Source organism: Desmodus rotundus, chromosome 5 (assembly GCF_022682495.2).
Source record: "Desmodus rotundus isolate HL8 chromosome 5, HLdesRot8A.1, whole genome shotgun sequence".
Classification (NCBI taxonomy): Eukaryota; Metazoa; Chordata; class Mammalia; order Chiroptera; family Phyllostomidae; genus Desmodus; species Desmodus rotundus.
Window position 1 is genome coordinate 106,525,646 of NC_071391.1, and position 24,631 is coordinate 106,550,276.

A 24,631-nucleotide genomic window follows, 5' to 3' on the forward strand; every position below is an offset into this window, starting at 1 on the left:
AGCTTTTCCTCCATTTTTTTTTTTTTCAAAATGTTCAACTGTCCTTGTGTTAGAATAATCCAGAAACATTTTTACAGCAAAATCTCTCTGGGAGATATGAAAGCAGTCTTCCTACCCTTTCCTTTTGAAGACTTACCTCCTGACCTTTGTTATTCAGATGCAATTTTTTTTTCCAAAACTCCTGACCCCAGAGAAGAACACAGACACCTTCAAACCCTATTGGGAGTTGTGCAAACCTGGAGAAGCCCTTGCGATGAGTGAGTGACAAGACTCTCGCTTTACACAAATATATTTGGCTCAAAATCTAGGATCTTCCTTTCAGATAGAAAGTGGTGTCACAGGCACATAACCATGACATCGATCTGAGTTCGTTAATCTGAAAGGAAATTCTGAAAGCAGACCAACCTCACTCGAGTCAAAAAAAATTAATTTCTCAACTTTAGGATTCACTAAGATTTATGTGTTTTGTTTTGTTTTGTTTTGTTAATTCTAGAATTAAAGGGGACTCCAGAGGTATGGAAGTGGGGGCTCCAAGTACAGGTTCTGATTGCTCTGCCACTGAATGATTTGGGATGACTCCTGCTCTCTGGGCCTCAGTTTCCCACCTGTAATACTGGAGGATAATCAGCGCGTTCTCTCTTATCCTACACGTGGAACAACTTAAGGCTGTTCTACAGGTTACCAGACACTCCCAGGCTGCCTTCGCGCTGGTCTTGGAGGGCCCCAGGAGATCAGAACCAGTGTCAGCCTGGGGTGCTGTGCTGGCGAGTAAATGGGCTACGGAAAGCCCCTTCATTCACTGGCTCCGAACAGAGTCCTCTGTGCAGTAAAAGCCTATGTATGACCAGTCTGAAAACACCTTTAGTTTCTTCCACCATCTATCCACACACAGAGTTCGAGCAAGCCAGGGGTGCCTGGAACGTCCGCCCCAGCGCACCAACCGCCCTGGATGAGTGCATCCAGGGGCGCCGGGCTCCCCCAACCCTGCTGGGTGGAGGGACTGCGCGTCCTAGGGGCGGGGCCGCCGCTGTAGCCCTCACGCACTGCGACTGGTCTTTCGTGTCCTCGTGACGCACGGTCCCGCCCTCACGCCCCTCCTCCGCATCCGCGCCGGGGAGCAGAAGGTCCGGACTGAATGGGCACGAGCGGGGCGCTGAGGACGGGCGGGTGCGCGGGGCCCTGGGCTGGCTTTCGGTCGGCGCCCCCTCCCTAGTATGCGGATGAAGGAGGCAGGTGGCGTGGAGCGGCGTCCTCTGCAGCCGCGAACCAAGGCGGTGGCGGCGGCACCTGCCGGTCGAGGTACGTGGCGCAGCCCCCTCCTCGGCTCCGCCAGCGCGCGGGCTGGGGGCTGCGGCAGCAAGCGTTCGTTGCCTCTGCCTAGTAGTGCCTAGTGGCTCCGCCCCAGCCACCGGGGACAGCGCTCGAGGCACCGCGTCCCTAGACGCTTTGTGGGGACGCGGGCTGAGAGTCGTGGCCTCGGGCCGCGTGGACGGGTGTGGGGCGCTGCGGCCCGCGCAAGTGTGAAGGCGGAGGAGGCGCAGGAATGAACAGTGGGGGGTTCTTGTCCAGCCGCAGTGGCCCCTAACCCCCAGTTTTCCGCGGCGGCTGGGGGTTTAATTCATTGTTGGAAGCTTCCAAGCCAAGCAAAGCCTAGTTAACTCTTTGCCCGGGTACGGGGTTGGGGGCCCCTTTAGAAGGCAACTAGCAGCTCCTGAGAAACTGACCTTTGCATCCATCAGGAGGGTGTAGTGTGTGATGTGTGCAGGTAGAAATTCCCCAGTGACCTTTTCTGCCTCCACTCTGTGCCCAGCCCTGCGGAGGAGACACATTTTAGTGACCTTTGGTTTCTTCTGAATAGTAAGCAGTGACTTGCCCTCCTAGGCATGCATTTATTATGTGCTTTTCGTGTGTTAAGTAACACAAGGTTTTCGGAGAGCATCTCCGAGGAGCTGGGCAAATAGGGAGAGGCGGGGTTCCACCCCTACCCCATACCAGCCCGGTGACCTTGGCGGACACCTACGCCTCTGTGGGGCTCGGTCTCCTGGTCTACTGGGAGGCTTGACTTGCTCATTGCCGAGGTCCCTTTCAGGGTTCCGTGGTTCTGACTGCAAAATGTGTTTAGGAGTGAAGAAGATCCTGCAGAATCACTAGCTGACTTGAAAGACTGATTTTATGGCCTTATGTCTTAGTTTATGTGTTATATGACCTCTGCTTGATTAGGTATAGTATGTTTAAAAGAGAAGATTACATGCTATGCTTTGGCACCTTTGGGTTGCCTGCTCTTCGTGACAAGCAGGGTGCGGGGCGTTAGGTTTATAAAAAGGAAGGAGACTGACCGCCTGCCCTCTGGGCTTGTGACTGTTAATCCTCTTCCACAGAATGATGCTTGTCCTGAAGCTGTGGAAGAGGAATCCGCGTCTGTTGAGTGAAGGGCACAGACTCAAAAACAGGATGGGTTGTGGTTTCACTTGTGCAATTCTGCAAGACTGACAGCTCTGAAGAATGTCTTATATCTCTCCTGGTGATCTGGAGATCACCTGAATTCCAACCAATGCTAGCCCGGCAAGCAGAGGCTGCTGCTGTGAGCTGCCAGAGCGAGAGCGCTGTACCCAAATGTCATGGGTCTTTTTATATGTCTCTCCATAATATGAGTGAGGCTGGTCCTGTGAGATGAAATGAACCTTGCTAGTAATTAGTAGCTGTTTCTTCCTCTAGGCAATAAAAGAAATGGGTGAAATAAGAAGGCATGAAAGCGTTATGGAAGAGAGAAAGCGAGGGCTAACAGGCATAAATTCTAAAAACTTACATTTATAACTTTTTTGAAAATGCTTACAATTGTGGCACAAACTACCAAATTGTCACACGTCATCAAAATAGATTGGTATTGAATTCTAAGGATATATTCGAGGCAGAGTAAGAACAAACCCTTTGTTCTTTGATTTGCCTCCTCTAGTTCTTCCCTGCTTTCCTTGCTGGGCTATTGGGCAGCAATGAGGGGCGTTATCTAGCAAGTTGGTTCTTGGGAGGTGAATGAAGGATAAAAAGAGGATGTTACCAGTTACCTCGCTGACGTTTCAGTCTTCGTGTTTTTATGGGGCTCCCCTGTGTATGTATTAAATTTGTTTTGTCACTCTGTCTTATGTCAATTTAACTATTAGGCCAGCCAAAGAGCCGAGAAGGGAGGAAGGGAAACATTTTGTACCCTTACATTCCCTTCCAGTCACTGCCTCCTTGAGGGTTATCCCTACTTGGCTTCCTGTGCTTGTATAAATGGAATCCAACCAAGTGTTTGTCTTCTTTCCTCTCGAGTTAGGTTTCTGTTGTGTGTTCACGCTCTGATTTGGCCACTGGGTGAATAATATACCACATATTTATCTGTGCACTGTTGATGGACATTTGGGCAGTTTTCAGTATTTGGCTTTTACAAATAATGCTGCTATGACTTCTCTTACCGGTCTTTGGTATACATATGCATGCATTTCTGATGGGGGCATACAAAGGAGTGATTGCTGGGTTGTGGGTGCATGTGTGCTCAGCTTTGAGAGCTACAGACAAAGCTATTGTATTCCAATTTTGGCATAACTACGTTGGTAGTTCCTCACTACTAGCTGATGAGTGCAACGTCACTTTTCACCGCATCTTTTCACCAAAGAGGCTGAGGCAGGAGTTGGACCAGGACTCACATCGGATTCTACCTGGCTGTGCCCTATCTGTTCTGGGCAAGTGCAGTCCCCTCTAGGCCCCAGTCTCCCCTGAGTCAGGTCGCAGGACAGGCTGATCTGTGGGAACCCTTTAAGCTCCAAGAGTCCCCTGTCTCCAGGGAAGAATTTCTCTGGCCAAACTGCTTTGCTTTGTCCCAGCTCCCTGCTTCTTACTTAGCTTTTATAATATTGTACTTCCTATACTTTCTGCTTCTACTTTCTACTTCTTCTCTGACCTGCCTTCCTTGTAGCTCTGGATTTTTACTTAAGAATTCCCCCGTGTCCTAGAGTTTTTTCAACTGGTGTGCTACAAGAATTTTTAAAACATGCAATACCTGACTATTTGGTCAGGGGCACTGACCTCTTTTCTCTTAGATTGTCAAATAAAAGAAATGACAACAGTCAACACAACAATAGCCATCTGGTGTGAATGAATCAAAATGATACCTATTGTTTTTGCCAGATGGGCAAAAATTTTTTTTTTGGTGTGCTGCAGAATTTTAGGAACTATTTTATGTGTGCCATGACATGAAAAAGATTGCAAATTGCTGCCCTAGAGGAAAAGTCTATTTTTGTTTGGTCTTTTGAGGCCATATAAGACATTTTTGCTCTTCTCTTATGTGCCTTGGAAAAATATCCAGGATTAAGTGATTGGATGGTTCAGCAACTCCTACACCCATGAATTTCCCCATTTTCCTTCAAGTTTTTAATATCTGGAATCATAGTAGTTAAGTACCATGATATGGTCCTGGCCGGTGTGGCTCAGTGGACTGAGTGCCAGCCTGCAAACTGAAGGGTTGCCAGTTCGACACCCAGTCAGGGCACGTGTCTGGGTTGTGGGCCAGGTCCGCAGTTGGGGGCCTGTGAGAGGCAACTGATGAATGTTTCTCCTGCACATCAGTGTTTCTCTCCCTCTCTTTCTCCCTCCCTTCCCTTCTCTCTAAAAATAAATAAAATCTTTTTAGAAAAGTGTCATGATATGATTTGATTTATTCAAGGAGAGAAAATTGATGAAAACAAATTAAATTTCAAAAGTCTACTCTGATGGAATAGTAGTTCTGTCTTTTGAACTTAAAGTCTCTTTTTAAGGCCGGGTGTCATTTTCATAATTAAAGGCTTATATGTATTATATTCAGAGCAGGGCTGTTTTTCCATTATCCATAAGAGTTCCTTCTTCCTTAGCCTTCCTCTCTCCCTGGCTTCTGCTTGTATTTGCTTATGCTTTTTCATGCTCTTCTGTCTTTTCTTCACCTCCATTCTGTGGTACTTTACAAGGCCGCCAATACGCTCCTCTCGTTGCTTGTCATTTTCTGTAATCAAATCCTTAGCCATCCAGGACTTGGTGGCTGGTGCAGGCTTCTTGCTTGTCCTCCCCTAGACTAGAGCTGTCAAATGGAAATATAACCCAAGCTGCACATATAGCTTAAACTTTTCAAGTAGCTACATTTAAAAAATTGTAAAGAAATAAGTGGGTCAAGTTTTAATTTTCCAGGGAAATAAAAAGTTCTCAAGCTCTGAATATCTAATAACACAACTTCAAACAGTATAAAGTAAAATGTAACAGAATGACAAAAAAAGTTGACAAATCAACCATCATAGTGAGAGATTTTAGTATATCTCTTCAGGTAACTGATAGAATAAGTTGACTAAAAACCAATAATGAGTTATTCTAAAAAAAAAACCACACACACAATTAACCCTGGCTGGGTAGCTCAGGTGGTTAGAGCATCATCCTGATGTGCCAAGGTCGCAGGTTCAATACCCAGTCAGGGCACATACAAGAATCAACCGATGAAGGCATGGATGAGTGGAGCAACAGATCTCTCTCTCAAATCGATATATAAACATTTTTTAAAACCCAACACAATAAGCTTGAGCAAACTGATTACATAGAAAACATAATCCCAGCAAGTGGAGACTATACTTTTATAAAAATTGAGTATACATCAGGTCATAAAAATAAGTTCCAACATATTTTTAAAAATCAGCATTATAGAGACAAAGGTTCCTGAACACAATGCAACTAAATTATGTATCAATTTTAAGAAATAATTTATATATTTTTTTAAATTTGGATTTGAAAGTTTAAATTTGAAAGAGAAATAATAATGAAAATATGTATCAACACTTTAGGATGAATTGTACGCTTACAAAACTTGTGGGAGAGAAATGTACAATATTAATTGCTCATATTAGCAAGAAAAAAGGCATGAATGAGCTAATCAGCTAAGTTAAGAAGTTAGGAACATAGCAATTAAAATAAATCCAATGAATGAGAAAGAAGGAATTTAAAAAAACACAGGTGAAATTAATTTTAATGATATATTTTAGTTAACCGAATATGTTCCATATAGTATCAAATCAAATTATAAAAATTGTTAATGAGCTACTTTACATTTTTCTGTTCAACTTAGTCTTCGAAGCCTGGCATGTCTCTTACACTTACATAGAGCGCATTTCAGCGTGGTTGGGCCATAGCTGAAGTACGCAACAGCCACGTGTGGCTACTGGCAGCTCTATTGGACAGCACAGCTCTAAATCTTAGCCACTAAGCGTGAGTGATTTGTCTTGATAAAGGTAACAGTCAGAGCTAATGATGGGATTCAGTTATCTGCCGAGTGAATCTAGAGTCGTTGTGATCTACCAGTGTTTTTGTGGCTGGCAAAGAGAGTGGGCTTTCTGTGAAAATCGTGGTACCAAACACGCCTCCCCCCAAACCCACATGCTACGAAAGGCTAGGGAAACAAAAGAACAGGAAAAAGGATAAATACTCTCCAGACTCACTTCATCCTCACCTGTTCAAGATATGTTATATATGTCAGCCCATTTAATATCACAAAAGCCATATGAGTTTGGTATCATTTTCTTCCCATTTTACAAATGAGGATACTGAGGCTGGAATAAGTTAAGAAACCCCAGGGGAGGGAGCTGGGATTCAGACTCGGGCAGTCTGGCATGAGATGGTAGGTGAGGCAGTGCTTCCTCATCTTTGTAGCATAGAGTGCATTCCCGCTCCGCCCTCAGAAAGGCTCCTGTGGGAATTCTTGGGATGCTTTAGCAGAGGTTGGTGAAATGGCTCCGTTCCCTGGTCCAGGTCACTCATTCTCAGGCAACACCTCCTGACTGGTCTCAGCTTACGTGAGGACTTCTCCATCCCCAGTCTAACCTCCCAAGAGGTTTCTCCAAAACCCAATTCCAGTTTCAATTCCCTCCCCTTCCCGCACTGGCTTCTGTTAGGATAATATTCCAACCTGCCATGGCACAGTCTGCTTCCTTTTCTAGCCTCCCTCGTACATTTTTCCCTCCTGGGCTGGACCTTCAGACACTCACTGGGAGTTTCCCCTGCGTGCCCACTGTCCTCGCTTGGGTGGCACCTGCCTCCCCCTGTCCCCTCTCCACCAAGTCCTACTCATTCCTTCTTGAGGGGAGCCTTTTCCAAACTCCCTCCCAGTCACACATGTACACACACACCCCCCAAATCTAAAACATCTCCTAACACTGCCCTATGTCCTCCATGGAGTAAGTTAAAAAGAAGTACTATGAAAATAATTACATTGGTGATAAATCTACTTGTCTGATTTTTAAACTGAGATTGTGAGAGCTTTTTAAAGGAGAGACTGTCCATGTTGCTTATTTCGAATGAACTAATGTTATTTCTAATGTTGCTAATGTCCGTGTTGCGTTTTTCTAAGTGATGTGCATGCTCCGCGCTTGATTAAAAACCGGATATGTGAACGAAGGTATGCCTGTGGGGAGCCTGCCCAAATGCTGGTTTCCCTGATTTTTGAAGCAAAGAGAAAAAGGACGTACAAAGGGGTGTAAAGGAAAATTGGATGTGTAGCCATGCCTCCTACAGACCTAAATATATATTGTTGATTTTAGGAATTCAGACATGTTTAGCTTGTTCTGAGGTTAAAGTGGGCCTAATAAAATGTTCTTTTGTCTCCTGGACCATCCTTGTTCTCCTTCACTCTCTGACCTGCCAGGGCCTGTCAAACTCCAGGTTGTTTCAGGTGACTGTCCTTTTGCTAGGGTCATTACCACTTGCTGATTTGGGGTTTTGCATGACCAGTCTGGTTCCTCAGTTCCTGTAGGGCAAATGGGATTTTTGAATAACAGATTATCGCATAAACTGCCTGTGGAATCCTCCACCTTCCCTTACCCATCACCGAGTCCGGTGCTCCCTGAGAAGTATTACTAAAGTCCTGTTTAGTGATGTCACTTCATGATCCCACATCTTAAGCACGCATGCCCCTACCTTTTCTCTTTGGGCGCGGGATATTGGGTATTTTAGAATTTGCACGCAGTCTTTCCCATTATCCCATTCTCTGTGGTTCCCATTATACTGAGTTTGGGGGAAGGTCCCTATGTAGGAGCCTGCTTATATTGGGTCCCGGAGTTGCTCTTGTTAAATGTTAATTCTACTAACTTTCTCTTATTAAGGATTATGTATTCAGCCCAACTACTTGTATTTTTTATGTTTAATTAAGAGTGAACTCTTTTATTAAAAAGGTAACTTCTAGGTTTCGCTTTATTTGTGGCTTTCGCGGGGCTGCCACAGACCCGTTCTCCTTTGGCATACCCAGCACCTAGAATTTGCCGCCACAGGGGCCCACCACCCCGAGCTGCTCCCTCAGGCCTTCTGTTGGGGCTTGGAGGGACCCCCAGGTAGGGGCAGTTCTATGAGCAGTTTCCTCAGTTTACCACGATATCACATCTTATTCCCTCTGGCCCTCACCTCTGCTGTGAAATCATCTCAGAACAGTGGCCGCATGTGGAGCCTTCTTGCATGCTCTTTTTTTCTTTTTTTCATTAGTGGTCGGAATGTGTTATCATGCAGGCCAGTCTTGGCTGACTGGTGCTGTAAGTATAGCCCCTGCCAGTTCAGTCACCAGGTTCAGGGGCATCTTCTCCCTGCACATCTCCTGGCCCCCTTCTTGCCATCCCCGCTCTGATTCAGCTGCCCCCTCACCTCGGGCTGCGGTGATCTCAGTGGTGGCCCCTTGACCACCCTCTTCCTGGGTCACCTTTGTCCCAGGGCGAGCTGACGATCCCCTTGCTTAAGAACTGCTTAGGGCCACCCAACACCTGCTTTGGGGCCAGTTTGGAGGGCCTGGTTCCTTCGGAGCCACATCTCCCACAGGTCCCCTGTGATCTGCCCTGGGCACACCTCTGGGCATTTGGCATGCCCTTCCTGCCACCAGGAATGCCTGCTCCCCTCTTCCTGTCTCTGCAGTCTTGCCCATCCTTTAAGGACCCATTTACACGGCGTCGCCTCAGCGAAACCTCCCTGATTTCCTCTGTTGGAACTAGTGGTTCTATGCCCAGGGCACTCCAGGTCAAGGCATTACTCAGAATTTGGGGTATTTAGGTATTTTTGCTCTCCCTGGCTACATGATTCATTTAAAGAAGAAAGGAGTTGTGTCTTATTTATCTTTAGATTCCCAGTGCCTGGGTTATGGAAGGTGCTTATTAAATGCTTACTTAATGGATTATTAGGTGAACAAAACAAATGACACAAAAATACAGACCAGCCCTCCTCAGCTGGGCTCTACAAGAGAGTTTCACCCTAATACTCTAAGGCAGCCATTGTATGCCATGAATAACTTCTCTCCTATGCCTCTGGAATGAATCGAAGCATAGACCATCCTGGGGAGAATTGAGAAAACAGACAGTCAGATCCTTTTCTGTAATTGTCCAGTGCAGCCCAGCTTGAGAAAGGCTGGTATAGACACCATGTTCCCGGTCCTGATAAAATACACATATGCAAAGAGAAAAGACCCATAGAATATAGAACGGAATGTTAACGGCGGGTATTGCTGGGCTGTAGCATAACAACCAGTATGTGATTTCAGCATGTTCTCTCTGCTATTACCTGGTTTCTGAAGTTTATAACTTTGTGATAACAGTTTTAAAAAGTGTTTTTAGAATAAGTGAAATCAGAGTTCCGAAACTTGGTTGTGCCTCAGTATAAAGTGGTGGAGGGTTAGAGCTTTTGTTTTCAAATACAGCTCCCAGCTTGCCACAGTGGACCAGGAATCACCGAGCTGAGCGCCTCAGCGTTGCCCCTGGAGAACTGGGCCTCAGTGTGAGGATGACGATCGGCCAGGTCTCTTTCTGCACCTGGAAGTCCCTTTGGCTGCCAGTGGACACCTTGTAAACTGAAGGGCTGAGTTCCTAGCAGGCATGTCTCCCTGTGAGAGACCCTGGCTTATTCATAAATGCTCATGGCTCTTCTCAGAAGCAAACCCAGAGGTGGTGTTTTTGTTGTTGTTGGGGGGGGGAGGGGTTTGTAATAGCTAAGAGTCAACAAAACCTGTAGCCATTTGAATGAAATCTGACAGAAGAGTCGCGGATGCTCATCAGCTACCACTGCAACCAGCCCTAGCTTTTTCCCTGAAGTTTGACCTTGTGTGGCATTGTACACAATTTTATCTTTATCCAGGCAAGAATCCACCAGTGGGTGGTAAAACAAGTAGGTTTGGTGAGGAACAGGATATTTGCTTAGTCTCTAAGTAGCTCCCATCAAGGTACTTATTAATTACAAAGGGAAAATTGTAACTTGACAGTGGCAAAACCTGCCTTCCGCCACTTTCACCACTTGAGCAAATTTAGCACCACCAATTTTGAGACAAATCAACACCATGCGCCTCCGGGCAAAATACATCAAGGAGGGCACAGAATCACTTCCGTGATTAACGGAATCACTTCCGTGATAACTGGCCTGTACTTTTCAAAAAATGCCAAGGACATGGAAGATAAAGGAACTGTTTCAGATTAAAGGAAGCTGAAAAGATATGACAGATGAATGCCTCAGTGACCCTGCTTTTGCCCTGAGGCAGGAGCGTCAAAACTCGTTTTCGCCAGGAGCCACATCAGCCTCGTGGTTGCCTTCAAAGGGCAGAATGTAATTTTAGGACTGTATAAATGTGACTTTGCCTTAACAATTAAGTGAGAGCTCGGGCCACGGCCAAGTAGAAACAAGGTGCTGGGCCGATAAAACGCGGTGGAGGGCGGGATTCGCCCCCGGGCCTTGTGTTTGCCACCTGTGCTCTAAGGCCATTCTGGGACTACTAGAGAAATTTGTTTTTCTCTACTCTAGGTCTTTAGAGTAGTTAACACTATTGAAGAAAAAGCAATTTCCTGATTTTTATCATTATACTGTGGTCGTTGTGTAAGGGAATACCCTTGCTTTTAGGAAATCCTAGAAGTTTTTAGGAACTTTCAAATGGTTAAAAACTACCATGTGGATTATATAATAGAACCTGGTACTAGGGCAGATGTGTTGAATGTGAGCGACTGGGGAGTCTGGGTGAAGGGTATATGGGAATTCCTTGTACTACTCTTGCAATATTTCCGTAAGTTTGAGATTGTGTCAGAAAATAAAGTTTAAAAATCGGAAGCCCCCAGGTCACGCTGCTGCGGCCGGTCTAGCATCAGAGCCATGGTGGCGCTGCTCGGTGTCTGCCCTTCCTGTGGTCCGTACTGAAGTCATCCCCACAGGACTGAGCTCTCCTCAGAACCGCCTTTGCTACCTTTGGCATCGGCAGGAAACGGGGTGGACAACCACTGGTAGTGCGGCCTCACCTGACAGGAAGCTTGCTTTCTCCAGCTGCCTGTGGCAGTGGCTGTGCCCGGAGACTTTCCTCCTGCTGGCTGTCCTCAGGTCTCTGGTTGACCGTCTCTGATCCACACATTTACCTGTAGACTAGACCTACAACTGTCCTGCCCAAGAGGCTTTTCAGGCACAATGTGACTTTAAAAACATATTTAAATGCAGTTGAGAGTGTTCGTGCATGAATTCAGTGTGCTTCATCAATGTCCATGTAAGAAACACCCAAACCTGTAGAGAATTTTTATAAGAGTTTATCTGAGCCAAACTGACAGCGCATGCCAGGAAGCAAGATCTCAGATGCTCTGGGGAATAACAGTTTTGCATCTTCTTTCTGGCATTTGAAATGAAGGAGGGGAGATAAGGAAGATTGGAGAAAGCAAGTCAGGGATTTGATTGTAGGATAGTTAACAAAATGGTACCCTCTCTTGAGCGTGTTAACACCCCTCCAAAGGGTATTACTTCTGGTATATCAAAAAGTGTGTTAACCTAGATATACAAAAACAATGGACAGGCTTGGCTTCAAACTTTCCACTAAAGAAGTTGCAGCCATGATTACCCTCCATGACCTGCCCTGGGGCTCAAAAGGGGAGCTGCACGCTGGGTGGGGCCTGAGGTTGGTTTGTGGATGGGTCTGCTTATCAGAATTTGTGAAGAGTTCCTCTGAAACTTGTTGGGCCCCAAGGACCAGAATGTGATAAGAATGGTGGCAAAGCAGTTCCTCCTTTCTGTCTTTCCTTTCCCGCTCTTTCCCAGAAACTCCTGTCCTTCCCCCTCGCTCCATTTTCTCCTCTCTTGTGTCCCACCCCCTCTCCCCTTTTATCTTTTTTTTTTTAAGCCTTACCCAAGGATATGTTTATTGATTAGAGAGAGAGAGAAACATCAATGTGTTGCCCCCGACCGGGTGCCCGGATCAGGGATCAAACCTACATATGTGCCCTGACTGGGTATTGAACCCGCAGTCTTTTTGGTGCATAGGACAACTTTCCAACCAACTAAACCACCCAGCCAGGGCTCCCCTTTTTATCTTTTTAAATCTATGTTCTTCCACTTATTCCAGTTTCCTGTTTCTCCTAACTGGCCGTTAAGTGTCAGCATCCATTGAATAAGCTAAGTGTTATGTTTCCTGTTCTTGCTTTAAAAAGTAGGTAAGTGAGATGCAAAATTTCAGTGGACGAAGGGGCAGTACAAGTGTTCTTGCCCAAGCCTGCTTTTTATATATTAGCAAACATTCTCACAGGCGTGACTTGGCCACAGTCAAATCGGCAACAGAGGAATGGCTGAGTATTTTATCTCTTTCCTCTTCTCTTAAATAGCAACAGATCCAGTTGCTCTTTTTTCCCCCACGGTGGTGGCTGAGACAATCATTTGATTTTGTTTATCTCCTTCTGCAACAGTGATTCTTGTGTGAAAAAGCTTCCAGTTCTCCCTGTTCTCCCTGTTCTCCACGTGCCAGGCATGGGGTGGGCACTGCATAAACACCCAGTGGCTGTGGGATCTGGATCCATGGAGAGGCCCTGTCTGCATGTTTGCGTTTGATAGGACTGTGCTGAATTTGGGTTAGCTTTTCTTTGGGGATCTAGGTGCAGGCCAGTGATCAGTGTGCACTTATTCATTCATTCATCCATCAGTTCATTCAGCAAGTATTAAGTGCTTTTTACATGCCAGGTACTATGTTTCAGGTTCTGGGGTTATAGCGAGGAACAAAATTGAGCGAGTCCCTTCTCTAGGAATTTTCAAATGGAGAGAACTGACAGTAGGCAGATGGGTGTGAGAGCAGTGAGTGCTCTGCAGTAAAGCAAAGCAGGAAAGTGAATACAGAGCTTGAGGGGTGGGAATGCTGCATTATGAAGGGTGGTCAAGGAGGGTGACTTTTTTTAAAAATATTTTTTATTGATTATGCTATTGCAGTTTTCCCAATTCCCCCCCCTCTATCCCCCCGAGGAGGGTGACTTTTGAACAAAGACCACAATGAAAATGGTGAGGGAGGGAGCCTTCTGGAGGAAGCAGAGGAAGCTGCAAGTGGAGACCTGAGGTGGGGATGGAGGGGGTAGGGGTATGAGGAACAGTAGGAAACCTTCTAGACTGAAGCGGAGTGAGGAGGAGGAGAGTGTAAGAAAGATGGGGTGGGCAGAGGGCTCTGGGTTTGACCCTGCAAGGGTTGCTGCCCTTTTAACATCTTTGCCACCTTGGTGAAATCTTAGAGAAATACCGTCTGTAGTTGCTGGACATGGTCTAGTTTGGGTGAACGTTTTTGTATCCTGAGGACTCAGAATTAACTGCCCTAACACTTTTAAACATGTGAAAAGCAGGCAGCTGAATGGTAGTAATGATGATGTATTCTCAACATTAGAGGAATCCCGACCGGTTGATCACGAGTAGATGAAAAAGCATACCGCAGTATCACTGAAGTGCTTGCATCTTGATTGGTGGTCAAAATTGGTAGAGAGTAGACTCTCCACTACACAAAAGTGTTGCACTCACAGGACAACACATTTATTTTCCATTGTGGGAGACAGATCCTGATAATTTTGCACAGATTGTAGGATCTGAACATCCTTAGGCTAAAATCTATTGTAATTACACTGCGAGAAGCTTGCTGGAGAGCAGGGTTTCTCAAAGCGCCACACCCACAACACTCAGGGGAATACTTGCTTCCAGTGCACATTGGGTGTCCTTTCCTGGCCTTACTGGGTGGGAGATTCTGAGGATGAGGTCCGGGAATCTGACTACGTTACAGCCTCCTCCAGTGATTCTTGTGCATAGTCGGACTGGGGAGTCACTGCCCGAGACAGCAGTCGAGGTATCGGTGCATTAAATTGAACAAATACTATGAGATACCAGAGATAACGGGGTGTGATCCCAGCGCCAGTGCTCTTGCCTGCGCTTTCTTTATGGTTTTCATGTCGTGGTCAAAATCGCACGTTTCTAAAAGACGAATGAAGCACTGCCTAACCAGTGGAAACAGGGAAGTACCATACAGTGGGGGGTCCCCCCTTTGCGGGTGGGAGTGAAATGAGAAGGTTGAAGGAGCTCTGCTTGAGATGTACGGGTCCCGGAACGAGTGTTGTCCTTCCGCCCACGTGCACATGTGTGAACTCCATGTCCCAGCAGGCTCGTGTGTGATGCACGCCTGTGTGTGTCTGTTAATTCCCACATAGACTCTGGAGCTTACGTTTCATCAATTTTTAGCCCAGTCTTTGAGTTTTCAGTTTTTGCGTTGAGTTTTTGTTGGTTTTTTTGTCCTCACCTGAGGACATTCTTCCGTTGCTTTTACAGGGAGAGGAAGGGAAAGAGAATCATTGACGCTAGAGAGAAGCATCAATTGGCTGCCTCCCATATGCGCCTAGACCAGAGATTGAACCCATAACCCTCTGGTTATGAGACGGGATGACGCTCCAACCAACTGAGCCACCCTGGCGAGGGCTGCATTAAGTTTAATTACCTTTGCTAATCTATAAATAAAAGGCCAAAAGCAAGAGGCAACAGCGTTTATTTGATATCCAAAAGGATAGCTACCCAGGAAGTGCTGATTCGGGCAGAAACCCAGTGTTTTGATTTAGGTGAAGGCAGGAGGTATTTATGAGAAAGGGAGTAATTACAGAATAGAAGGATAGGTATAGATCAGCTAGCATCTGATCTGAGCCAGAAGGCCTAGAGGTGATGTGATGCTAATTCTAAAGAATGTCTTTAGTTTTCAGTCCCAGGAGTCAGAACAAAGAGTTGTTTGGAATACCGTATTTTGCTGTGTATATGCACACATTTTTGCCCAAATCTTTGAGGGAAAAATAGGGATGTGCATTATACATGGGTAGTACTAATTTGTTACCAGTACACAGCATTTCTTGTACCTTGTGTATGTTCTTGTGTTTTGTAATTATTTGTTATATAAATTTTCTTGAACCATAGTATGTTCAAAAATAAATGCTAAAATTCCTTCATAATACAAAAAACAAGTATCTAAATGTAAGTAAATAAGTTAAAAAATTAAAACAAAAGATTTTTTTTCCTGAACGTTTGGGCCAAAAACGTGGGTGCGCATTATACATGGCAAAGTACGGTACTGAGCTGCTTTACGCCCAGCTTGAAGGTTATTTTGTGCTGTTTTAACATCCCAGGGTTTGAGGAGTAATACGTGTTAAGGCAGTTCCTCTAGGATGGCAGCTCTGATTCTGTTTGAAAATTTGAAAGTGGCTCTGTTTATGTTATTTTTTACACCTTCAACACTTTAAAGATACAGCAATGTTGGAATTTTATTATATATAGTGACGTCATCCCAGTGGGTAAAGTTGAGGTGATTTTGTCCCCCCCCCCAGAGGACATTTGTCAATATCTGGAGACATTTTTGGTTGTCACAACTGGAAGACGGGGAGGACCAGAGATACTAGTGGCGTCTAGTGGATGGAGGCCAGGGACGCTGCAAAATGACCTGTATGCACAAGACAGCCCCCTGCAACAAAGCATTACCCAGCCCAAATGTCAATGGTGCGAGGTAGGGAAACCCTGCAGGAGAGCAGTTGAATGCTTCTTACCTGTGTTGTATTTTAGGATTCTAAATCTGCTTTCAGATTAAAAAACAAAAAAACAAAAACGAGTTCCAAAGCTAAAACTAGTTTGAAATTGCCTACCTAGACCATACAAGGATGGCAGTCTGCTTGGGAGCAGATCGACTTCTGCAATCGGTAAGAGAGAAGTAACGTCACCCCACGACAACAGATAAAACCCTGCGTTCCGGGACAGGGGCCGGGGCCTGAGCGGGTCTGCCTCGGGCCAGCTGTAGTGCGCGGGTTCTTGACTTCATGCAGGGAAGATTTCACAACATGCACCCAGATGACTGCGAGGATACGTGTATTAAAACTGGGGAGGGTAAAACAAGGAAGGGCTTAGTAAAGAGGAAGCAACAGGAGAGCCTAGGCTGGGCTGCCTTAGCTCACTGGGAAGTCAGAGAAGAGGGGGCCTTGGTGGCAGGTTCAGGGGTCAGCCTGAGACAAGCTGCCAGCTGCCCACTGCCTTAGAGTTTAGGAAACACATGCCTGTGGGGAAAGAAGTGGGGGAGAAGAAGGGAATAGTGCAGACTGCTCCCCAGATGGAGAGCCTGCGGGTGCATGCTGCGTCCTTTGCCTTTAGGCTTTTTTCCCTTTTTTGCAGGCTGGGAGTCTTAGGGAAGGTTTCAGTGGAATATTCATCAGTTCTCCGGGCGTGCCCTTTCAGGGTCATGGTCTCCTCTGGTTGGTCAGTGACAGGGCAAGGGGTCGTTAGTCATTGCAGTTGTCTCTGGTGTAGCCTACCTGGTGTTGCTGCTTTTCTGGACCTGGAGCTGAAATCCAAGTGAGGCCTAGGTGCTACCTCCAGGGAAGAAAGGTTACCCTGGGGGCCAGGTCCTTGTTTTCCCAGTTTTGCCCCCTGCCAGGTCCTGGTGACCATCTGCACCTGGCTGTAAATTGCTCTGCCACTGTGGTCAGCTGTCTGTCTCCATTTCCCTATTTCACTTGCCAAGGAATTTTCCCAGCTTCTCACTATCCTGTCTCACCTGGACTGGTATACTTTTGAGCATTTATAACTAAACCGTTGCCTCCCCAGCCCCAGACCCCTCTCCCTGTTGGGTGAGGGCAGAAGAAAGTTTAGAAGGACGCTCGCATGCACCGGTGCCCGTGGATGGGCTTTGGCAAGACAGCCTAGGGAGTCAGCTTTCTGACCACGCTGCGTGTCTGTGCCAGGATCAGACGCCACACCTCTGAGCCGTCTCCGTTCCCTCTCAGCCCTTCCCACACTGTCGTAGTTACATTCCCGCTATCATTTCCCTGCACTTCGGGTTTCTGGAAGGCGGGGCCTTACCGTCTCAACAGATTTCCCTCCTCCTGTGACCTCTCTCTACAAAGGGCTGCACCGTCCTCCTGTCACTTATCTTCCCTCCTGCCTGCTCACCACACCTGATCTGTCTCCAGCCCTGTCATTTCTGTGGTTGGGAGCCGTTGCTCTCACCCGGCCTCCGCCATCTGTGCGGAGATAGGCAGCCTGGGCCGTGAGAGTGTGATGGTAGCTCCTCAGCAGCCTGCCATCCCAGACTCGCCTCCCCCTCCCTTGCTGTCCCTGCTGCTTCCCCAGTGATTTCCTTCCACATGTTTCATGATCCCTCATGAATAAAATCCTCAAGGGCTTCTTGTGATTGTCCATGACCTTCTGTGATTTTCCCATATGTTGACCTTGCCCACGTGATGGCTGTCTTAGGTCATGTTCTCTAGAAGCAGAGCCTGAAATGGGAATTCAAGGGCTTCTGGTTTATTGAGGGAGCTGCCAGGACAAAAAAGAGTGAGGCCTCGAGGGAAGTGAAGCAGGAGAAGCAGCTGAGCAAAGCTGTGGTCTCAGCTGAGTCCTCAGGAAGCTTTGGAGCTTGATATGCTCTCCCAGGGTGATCCCACCTGGAGACAAGAGGTACCCCTGTCAGTCAGCCAGTCATTGGCTGGGGACAGAGGGCAAGCCTGCAGAGAAAGGGACAGCTGTGTTCTGTTAGCAGCCAACACTCACAGCCGAGATACAGCACCAGCCTGGGGTGTCCAATAGGACCACAATATTGCCCTTACCTCCTGCATGCACCCCCCCATCCCCGCCCTGTGCCATACTTTCTCAGCTATCCCCAGTCACTTGCTGTTCCCCCAGACTAACCAGCCATTTGTGCTTTGCTCATTCCATTCTTTCTGCCCACAGGAATGCCTTTTCTGTGTCTTCCCTCCTCACTCGGCCCCTCTAGCAGCTCCCGCTGCCGTGCGGTGGCTGTCGTGCATTCTCCCTGCCATTGTGACAGGTTTAATCTCTGTGCACTACAAGGCTGTCTTCGCCCTGAGGACGGGCACTCTGCCCTCTCTTCGCCTTTATCAAGTAGAATTCTTCATCTAAAACACAGAACCCCAAACATGATTTGAGTGACTTTTCTCACCTTTCCCGTGCGTGGTATGGAACCTACCAGTCTGGGTTTACAGGAGAGAAGTGAATTTGTTCCATACTGTGGATGCCTTAGGGCTTAACTCCATTGGGCCAGCTGAGAAAGGCTGGCCAGTGGGATGGGCCATCTGTGGAGCCCCAGGCCACATTTCCAGCCGCTTCCTGGACATCTGTGTAGTTATTTATCTTCTCAAATTCATCCCGTCATCACGACTAACTACAAAAATTGACTTCCGTTCCTATTTCTTTCCATAACCAAGGCCCAGATTTAACTTTTCGTGCTTCTTTTCATCACCATTCTTCCTGTTGCCATTTGCCAGCACATCTCTGTCCTTGTCCTTTGCTTTTCATCCTCACCAGGACAGGCCTCAGGCTCCCCTTCCGCCTGGACAGTGTCACACATCCAGTATCCTGCCTTGTTGCCCCCAGGCAGCCTTGCAGGCGGTAGACCAGTCTTCCTCCTCTCCTGCTGTACAGTCCTGCTCTCAGAAACCTCCCACCTTGAAAGACTTGCTCTTTCGGCTTCCAGAGTAACATCTTGTTCACGTTCCCAGACGGTCCACTCCAGCCACGTTGGTTTATTCACTGTTTTCTCAACTTCGGATTTTTGTTTATAATAACGTGTGCCTTGGCGTGCCTTCATTATTAAAAACAAAGCAAGAGACATAAACAGAAGACCAGTCCCACATGTGTATACCCACCTGTTCTAAGACCTGCCTTTTCTAAGCACCTGCAGATGGAAGGGCATGGACTTAGAGGTGGATGGGTGTGGCCTGCGATTCTCAGCTCCTTGGTTAGTCACATGTGGCCTTTGACAGGTTAAACGCAGCTAGAAAGAGAATGAAGTGCTGTATTTTTTGTACTATAAGACACACCCCTCCCCCCCCATTTGGGAGGAAAATGGGGGTGTGTCTTATAGTCCAAATGTAGCTTACCTGGCTCATGGGGTGTGTGGGGGGGTGGAGCAGGGGTTTTTTTCCTATTTTCCTCCTCTAAAACCTAGGTACGTTTTATGGTCCTGTGCATCTTATAGTCCGAAAAATACAGTAGTTTTTAAGACTTAGTGAGATCATGTGTGGGCTCATTCCTTTGCCAAAATATTAACACCATCCTCACCCTTGCACTAGTAACTGTGTACAGTTAATTTGGCAGTCCATCATGTACTACTTTGTGGTGTCTGTCTATTCTTGTTTTCAATGGTTAATCCTTCATTTTGAGAACATTAGTGCCAGTTCTACAAATGGCCTGAAAGCCCAGGTCTTGCCCTTATCTCTCTTCCTTGGGGCCTCGGTAAGAAGAATGTCTTCATGGGGCAGGCAGGCATTTAAGAAGAATCTGTTACATTTTTATGTGTGAGTAGACATATATCGTTTTTGAATGCCAGGTCTTTCCTGCATACAGACGGTTAGAGAAGCGGTGAGGTGGAGGCACTGCCCTGGCGGGCCGAGTGGGGAGGGGCTCAGAGTTGTGATTCCTGAGGCGCTTGCGCGCGTAGCAAGGCTTTAAGGGCTACAGCGTATTCCGTGTGGTTCGCTCCATAATTTACTAACAAATTCCCTGTTGTTGGACATTTTCGATGTTTTAATAGAGTGTATGTTTTATTCTTTGCTATTATAATTTCTGTTAACAATCAACTTCAGTCTTAGTCTGAAATGTAATTGAGAAAATACAGTTTGCGTGTGTATGTGGGTGGGGGGGTATCTTATCTGATGACAGGCCGAAGCCAAGTAATGCACGTTCCATTCAATGTCACATGTAAGGGCCTGCATGTGCCAAGCCCTGTCCTAGATGATGGAGTTACAAAGACGATAAAGTTCTGGCCCTGCAGCTCAGTCTTCCAGGTGCTTGGGAAAAGGTAGAGGAGACCTCAGACGTTAACAGAAAATTTCAGTTAATCGTGGTGAACAGGTAGTGAAGTACCCAGCGACAGCTATGGCATTGAGAAATGGCCCTCACAGAGAAGGAGAGCATTTAAGGATGAAGAGTGGTTGACCAGGCAGGCGTTGGAGGGATCCCCACTGGTCGCAGACTGCGGGTACATCATGTGCGGAGGCGCATCCAGGTTTCCAACAGTGCTTCTTTGTGTCAGTTTTTACTGCCGTACCTTGGGGAATATTGTTTAGAAATTGAATATTTGTGAATAAAATTAACTCAAAAGAATAAATACACAAGCATACCCGAGAACACATAAACTTTTTAAAGAAAAACTTCTTTTAAAATTGCCAAATTTTCTTCTTTTCTTAGTGTCACATTGCTCTCATTACACTCTGTTTCTAAACTGTTTCATTATGGAGAACTCCATACAAAGGTGTAAGAGGATGAGAACTGGACGAGCCCGCACCATCCCTCAGCCTCGCCAGCTGTCAGCGTACAGCTGTCCTGTCTCGTGTGCTCCCCTGCCCCATGCTTATCCCCTCACTGATGTTTCTGAAGATCTCATTTCTGCCCTTTTATCTGTAAATATTTCCATACGTATCTCCAAAAGGTAAAGGCTCTTTAATAAATTAGACTTTTTACCTTGGGGTAATAGTAAATTCACATGCAATGGTAAGAAAGAATACAGTGAGATCCTGTGTGACCTTTACTCGGGTCCCCCCAATGGTAGCATCTCGCAAAACCATAGTATAGAATCACCGTGGGGATATAGTATCACGGTGGGGATATAGTATCACAGTGGGGTGTTGACGTGCACGCAGGCAAGTCACAGAACATGTGCATCATCACAAAGATCCTTCATGGTGCCTTTTTATAGACACACCCACCACCCCGATGTAACTCCCAACAACTGCTAGTCTGTTCTCCATTTCTATAATCTTGTCGCTTCAAGAATGTTCTATATATGCAGTCATACAATATGTAACCTTTTAGTCTTCGGCTCAGCATAATTCTTTCTAGGTTCCTCTAGTTGTTGCTTATATCAATAGTTCGTTCCTTTTTATTATTGAGTAGTATTCCTTGGTATGGATGCACCACGTGAAGGTTCTTTAAAGCCATCATCCACCTAACTCGTCCCTTTTCCTCCCCCTGTCCTTGTCCCCTCTCTTCACAGCAATGCCAAGTGAGTCTCACTGCGTGAAACTGAGAAGCGATTGCTCAAAACCCTCCCTGCAATGGTACACCCGAGCTCAAAACAAGATGAGAAGACCCAGCTTGTTGTTAAAAGACATTTTCAAGTAAGTACAAGCCCTTGGGCCATAAGATACCCCTGATTTGAGTCAACTGTGTAGAATTAAGAACAGAATACAGTGAGAGCCCTAACAATGGCTCTCGTACTTGGTCACACTTGGTCAAAGGGTCATTTAAAGGCACATCAATGGGAGATTCAATGAGCAGATGACCTGAGTTTATGCATCAGACTGTACCTGGTAGGAGTACAGTGCCCAGCCAGGGGGCCCCTTGGGCTCTGTACCTGAGCTTGGAGACCCAGGAGGGCAGTTCTAACGGTGCACAGCTCTTCCTGCCGTTATTTAACAAAAGAGGGCTTTTTCCCTTAGCTATTTTCAGTTAATCTAAAATATGATTAATTAAAGGCCCCTAAAGGCATTTGAATCACATTAAATATTGAATACTAAAAAGAATGGCAGGTGTCTCAGCCAGGTCACCTGTATATGCTAATAAGCAGTAGAACTGTTAAAGGAGGAACTTGTCGGTTTTGTTTGGTACCAGCTGAACCATATTGAAAATTACCCCTTTTCATGACTGTATACAGAAATGTAACCCTGAAATCTGGTTTCCCTTCTCTCTTTACTAATGTAGGAGGTGTAGATTAAAAATGGTGTGAAAAGGAAATGTACGTTCATAAACACATCATTTTGCATCCCCTCTTAGTCCTCAGCCAGTGTGCACTGAGGCCTGCGCATGCCTGGCACTGTGTTGGGTACTGGCCACGTGGCCACAAACAGAAACACCCGCGCCCCACGCGTCTTACAGTGTGGACGAGACAGACTCGTGACCGGGGTGGGATCAGTGCTGTACATACACACTGGGCCTGTTTCAATACCATTTTTTCCTTTGTTTTTTTTCCAAAACCAAATCAAAATAGGGGAATTATTACATGCACTGAATGTAATACTTTTTCTGGGGGCTGAAGAGAGGAATAAATAATAATATATTCACTAGATTCAAAATTCAGTAGATATTAAAAGTACTCAATAAATCACCTTATCTCTGCTCCACACATTTCCTCTTCCCAGTTACAGATAACCAATATTTCCAGTCTTATATATATAAGAAATACTGTGTGTGTGTATCCATTCCTCCCTCCAGTCCCACTCTGTCCCGCTGCTTTTTTACACAAACGGTAGCATCCTATTCACTTAACATTGGGCTTGATCCCAGAGAAAAATTAAGGTGGTTGTCCAGGTTCACATGGGGAGGTTGTTAAAATGAGAATTAAAAAGTGTTGAAAATAACTTCCTAGCGATACTTTCTTGCACCAGCATCCTCAAATATTAAGAAATATTTAGAAAACTACCAGTCAAGATACGTGAACACAGCCGCCTCCTCACACACCCACATCAAATTACAATTAAAATATAGAACAACCATCACTCAGAACCATCAGAAATTGAGTGGAATGAAAATCTGACAACTATAGAATTAAAGAAACCACATCCATCCAGACTGGTAAGAGGGGCAGAAATGTCGAACAGGCTGGTCCCACAACCACGTGTGGTAGATAAAAATTTGGGAGGGATATCTTGGGAGCGCCCTACACCAGGCTCTCCACCCTAGGGTTCCAGTGACAGGGAGATAAGTCCCCATAATTTCTGGCAGCAAAAACCAGTGGGGATTTGGTTGGTGGAAGAAACTTCTGGAGTCTCAAGCAGGTCCTCTTAAAGAACCTACATACAGATTAAGCTACTCAGACTCACTCCCTCTGAGCTCCAGCACCAGGGTAGCAGCTTGAAAGGCACCAGTGGCAGCTGCTGGAAAAGTACCAGTGGCGTATAGGGAGGAACTGAAGTGTCTGACGTCAAGATGAGAGCTGGGGGACAGCTTTCTCCTAGACAGAGGAGGACAGAGGAGGGCAGAGCCCATTGTCACTTTCCTGAAACCTCCCCCAACAGAGCCATAGAGACAGGTGGGTACCACATCTGAGACTCCATCAAACTGGCTAACATGGTTGTTTCCCACCCCAGCCCCCGCCCTGCTTGGAGATCCTGTGAGACTTCCCACCCAACTTAGGGGCCCTCTCAAGCTGATAACAGAGACTTTTCAATATGAATGGCTGGTTTTGGCTTATGCCTAATAACACCCTAAACCCTCTCAAACAAGCAATAGCCAGCCTTAGTGAGCCCCTAGCCCCAGTGCCTCTTGCTAAGTGGCCTCAGACCCAGCAACTAAAACAGCTAGCCTAGATTCACAGATCGGCTTCACCTGGAAATCTCCAAGCCCAGCACAAGTAGCAGCCCTCTCAGATTGCTTTATAGCCTAGGCAGGGTGGCCCTGGGCAAAACACAGGTTGGGGCTGACCTTGGCCTGCACCACCCAGGAAACCTCATGGCCAGCACACCCAGTGGACAGCTGCAGACCACATCAGAACACCACCAACCCTGTACAGCTGATCCTCCATGGAGGACAGAAGCCTGAGGTCAGTGGTCACGCACAGTCCTTGCAGCTGACTGGCCCGGGTAAATCCCTCCCATTGACCTGTTAACAGCAATCAAGGCTCAACTACAAGAGGAGGGAATACTCAGCCTTCATAAAGGGTACACCTCAAGTACCCAGCTTGGGTGATAGGGGAGGCTGTGCCACTGGACCCTACAGGACACCTACTACATTAGGCCATGCTACCAAGACAGGGAGTCACAGAATATCTACCTAATACAAAGAAACAAACACAGGGGGGCTGCCAAAATGAGGAGACAAAAAACATGGTCCAAATGAAAGAACAGAACAAAACTCCAGGAAAAGAACTAAACAAAAGGGAGATAAGCAATCTATGAGATGCAGAGTTCAAAACACTGGTTATTAGGATGCTCAAGGAACTTAGCGTGGACCTCAGCAGCATAAAAAAGATCCAGTCAGAAACAAAGGATTCAGTAATTGAAATAAAGAACAATTTACAGGGAAACAACAGTAGAGTGGATGAAGCCGAGAATCAAAACAATGATTAGGAACATAAGGAAGGAAAAAACAACCAATCAAAAGAACAAGAAGAAAAAGAATTAAAAAAAAAATAAGGATAGTGTAAGCAGACTCTGGGACAACTTCAGGCATTCCAACAGTAGCATCATAAGGGTGCCAGAAAGAGAAGAGATGGAGCAAGAAATTGAAAATATATTTGAAAAAATAATGAAATAAAATTTCCCTAATTTGGTGAAGGAAATAGACATGCAAACCCAGGAAGCACAGAGAGTCCCAAACAAGATGGATG

The 24,631-nt window shown here is 46.2% G+C and overlaps 1 protein-coding gene across 2 annotated transcripts in view; it reads left to right on the forward strand.

The window, feature by feature from the left end:
• The first annotated feature begins 1,089 nt into the window (after window positions 1-1,089).
• ST3GAL5 (ST3 beta-galactoside alpha-2,3-sialyltransferase 5) overlaps window positions 1,090-24,631 on the forward strand; it is a 56,020-nt gene continuing 32,478 nt past the window's right edge. The window contains exons 1-2 of one of the 2 annotated variants that reach the window (XM_024558427.3): window positions 1,090-1,299; window positions 21,302-21,425. In XM_024558427.3, the coding sequence (XP_024414195.2) occupies window positions 1,215-1,299; window positions 21,302-21,425 (209 nt within the window). In that variant the 5' untranslated portion in view covers window positions 1,090-1,214. The remainder of the gene's footprint in view (window positions 1,300-21,301; window positions 21,426-24,631) is intronic. The other variant, XM_024558428.4, reaches the window with a different exon arrangement.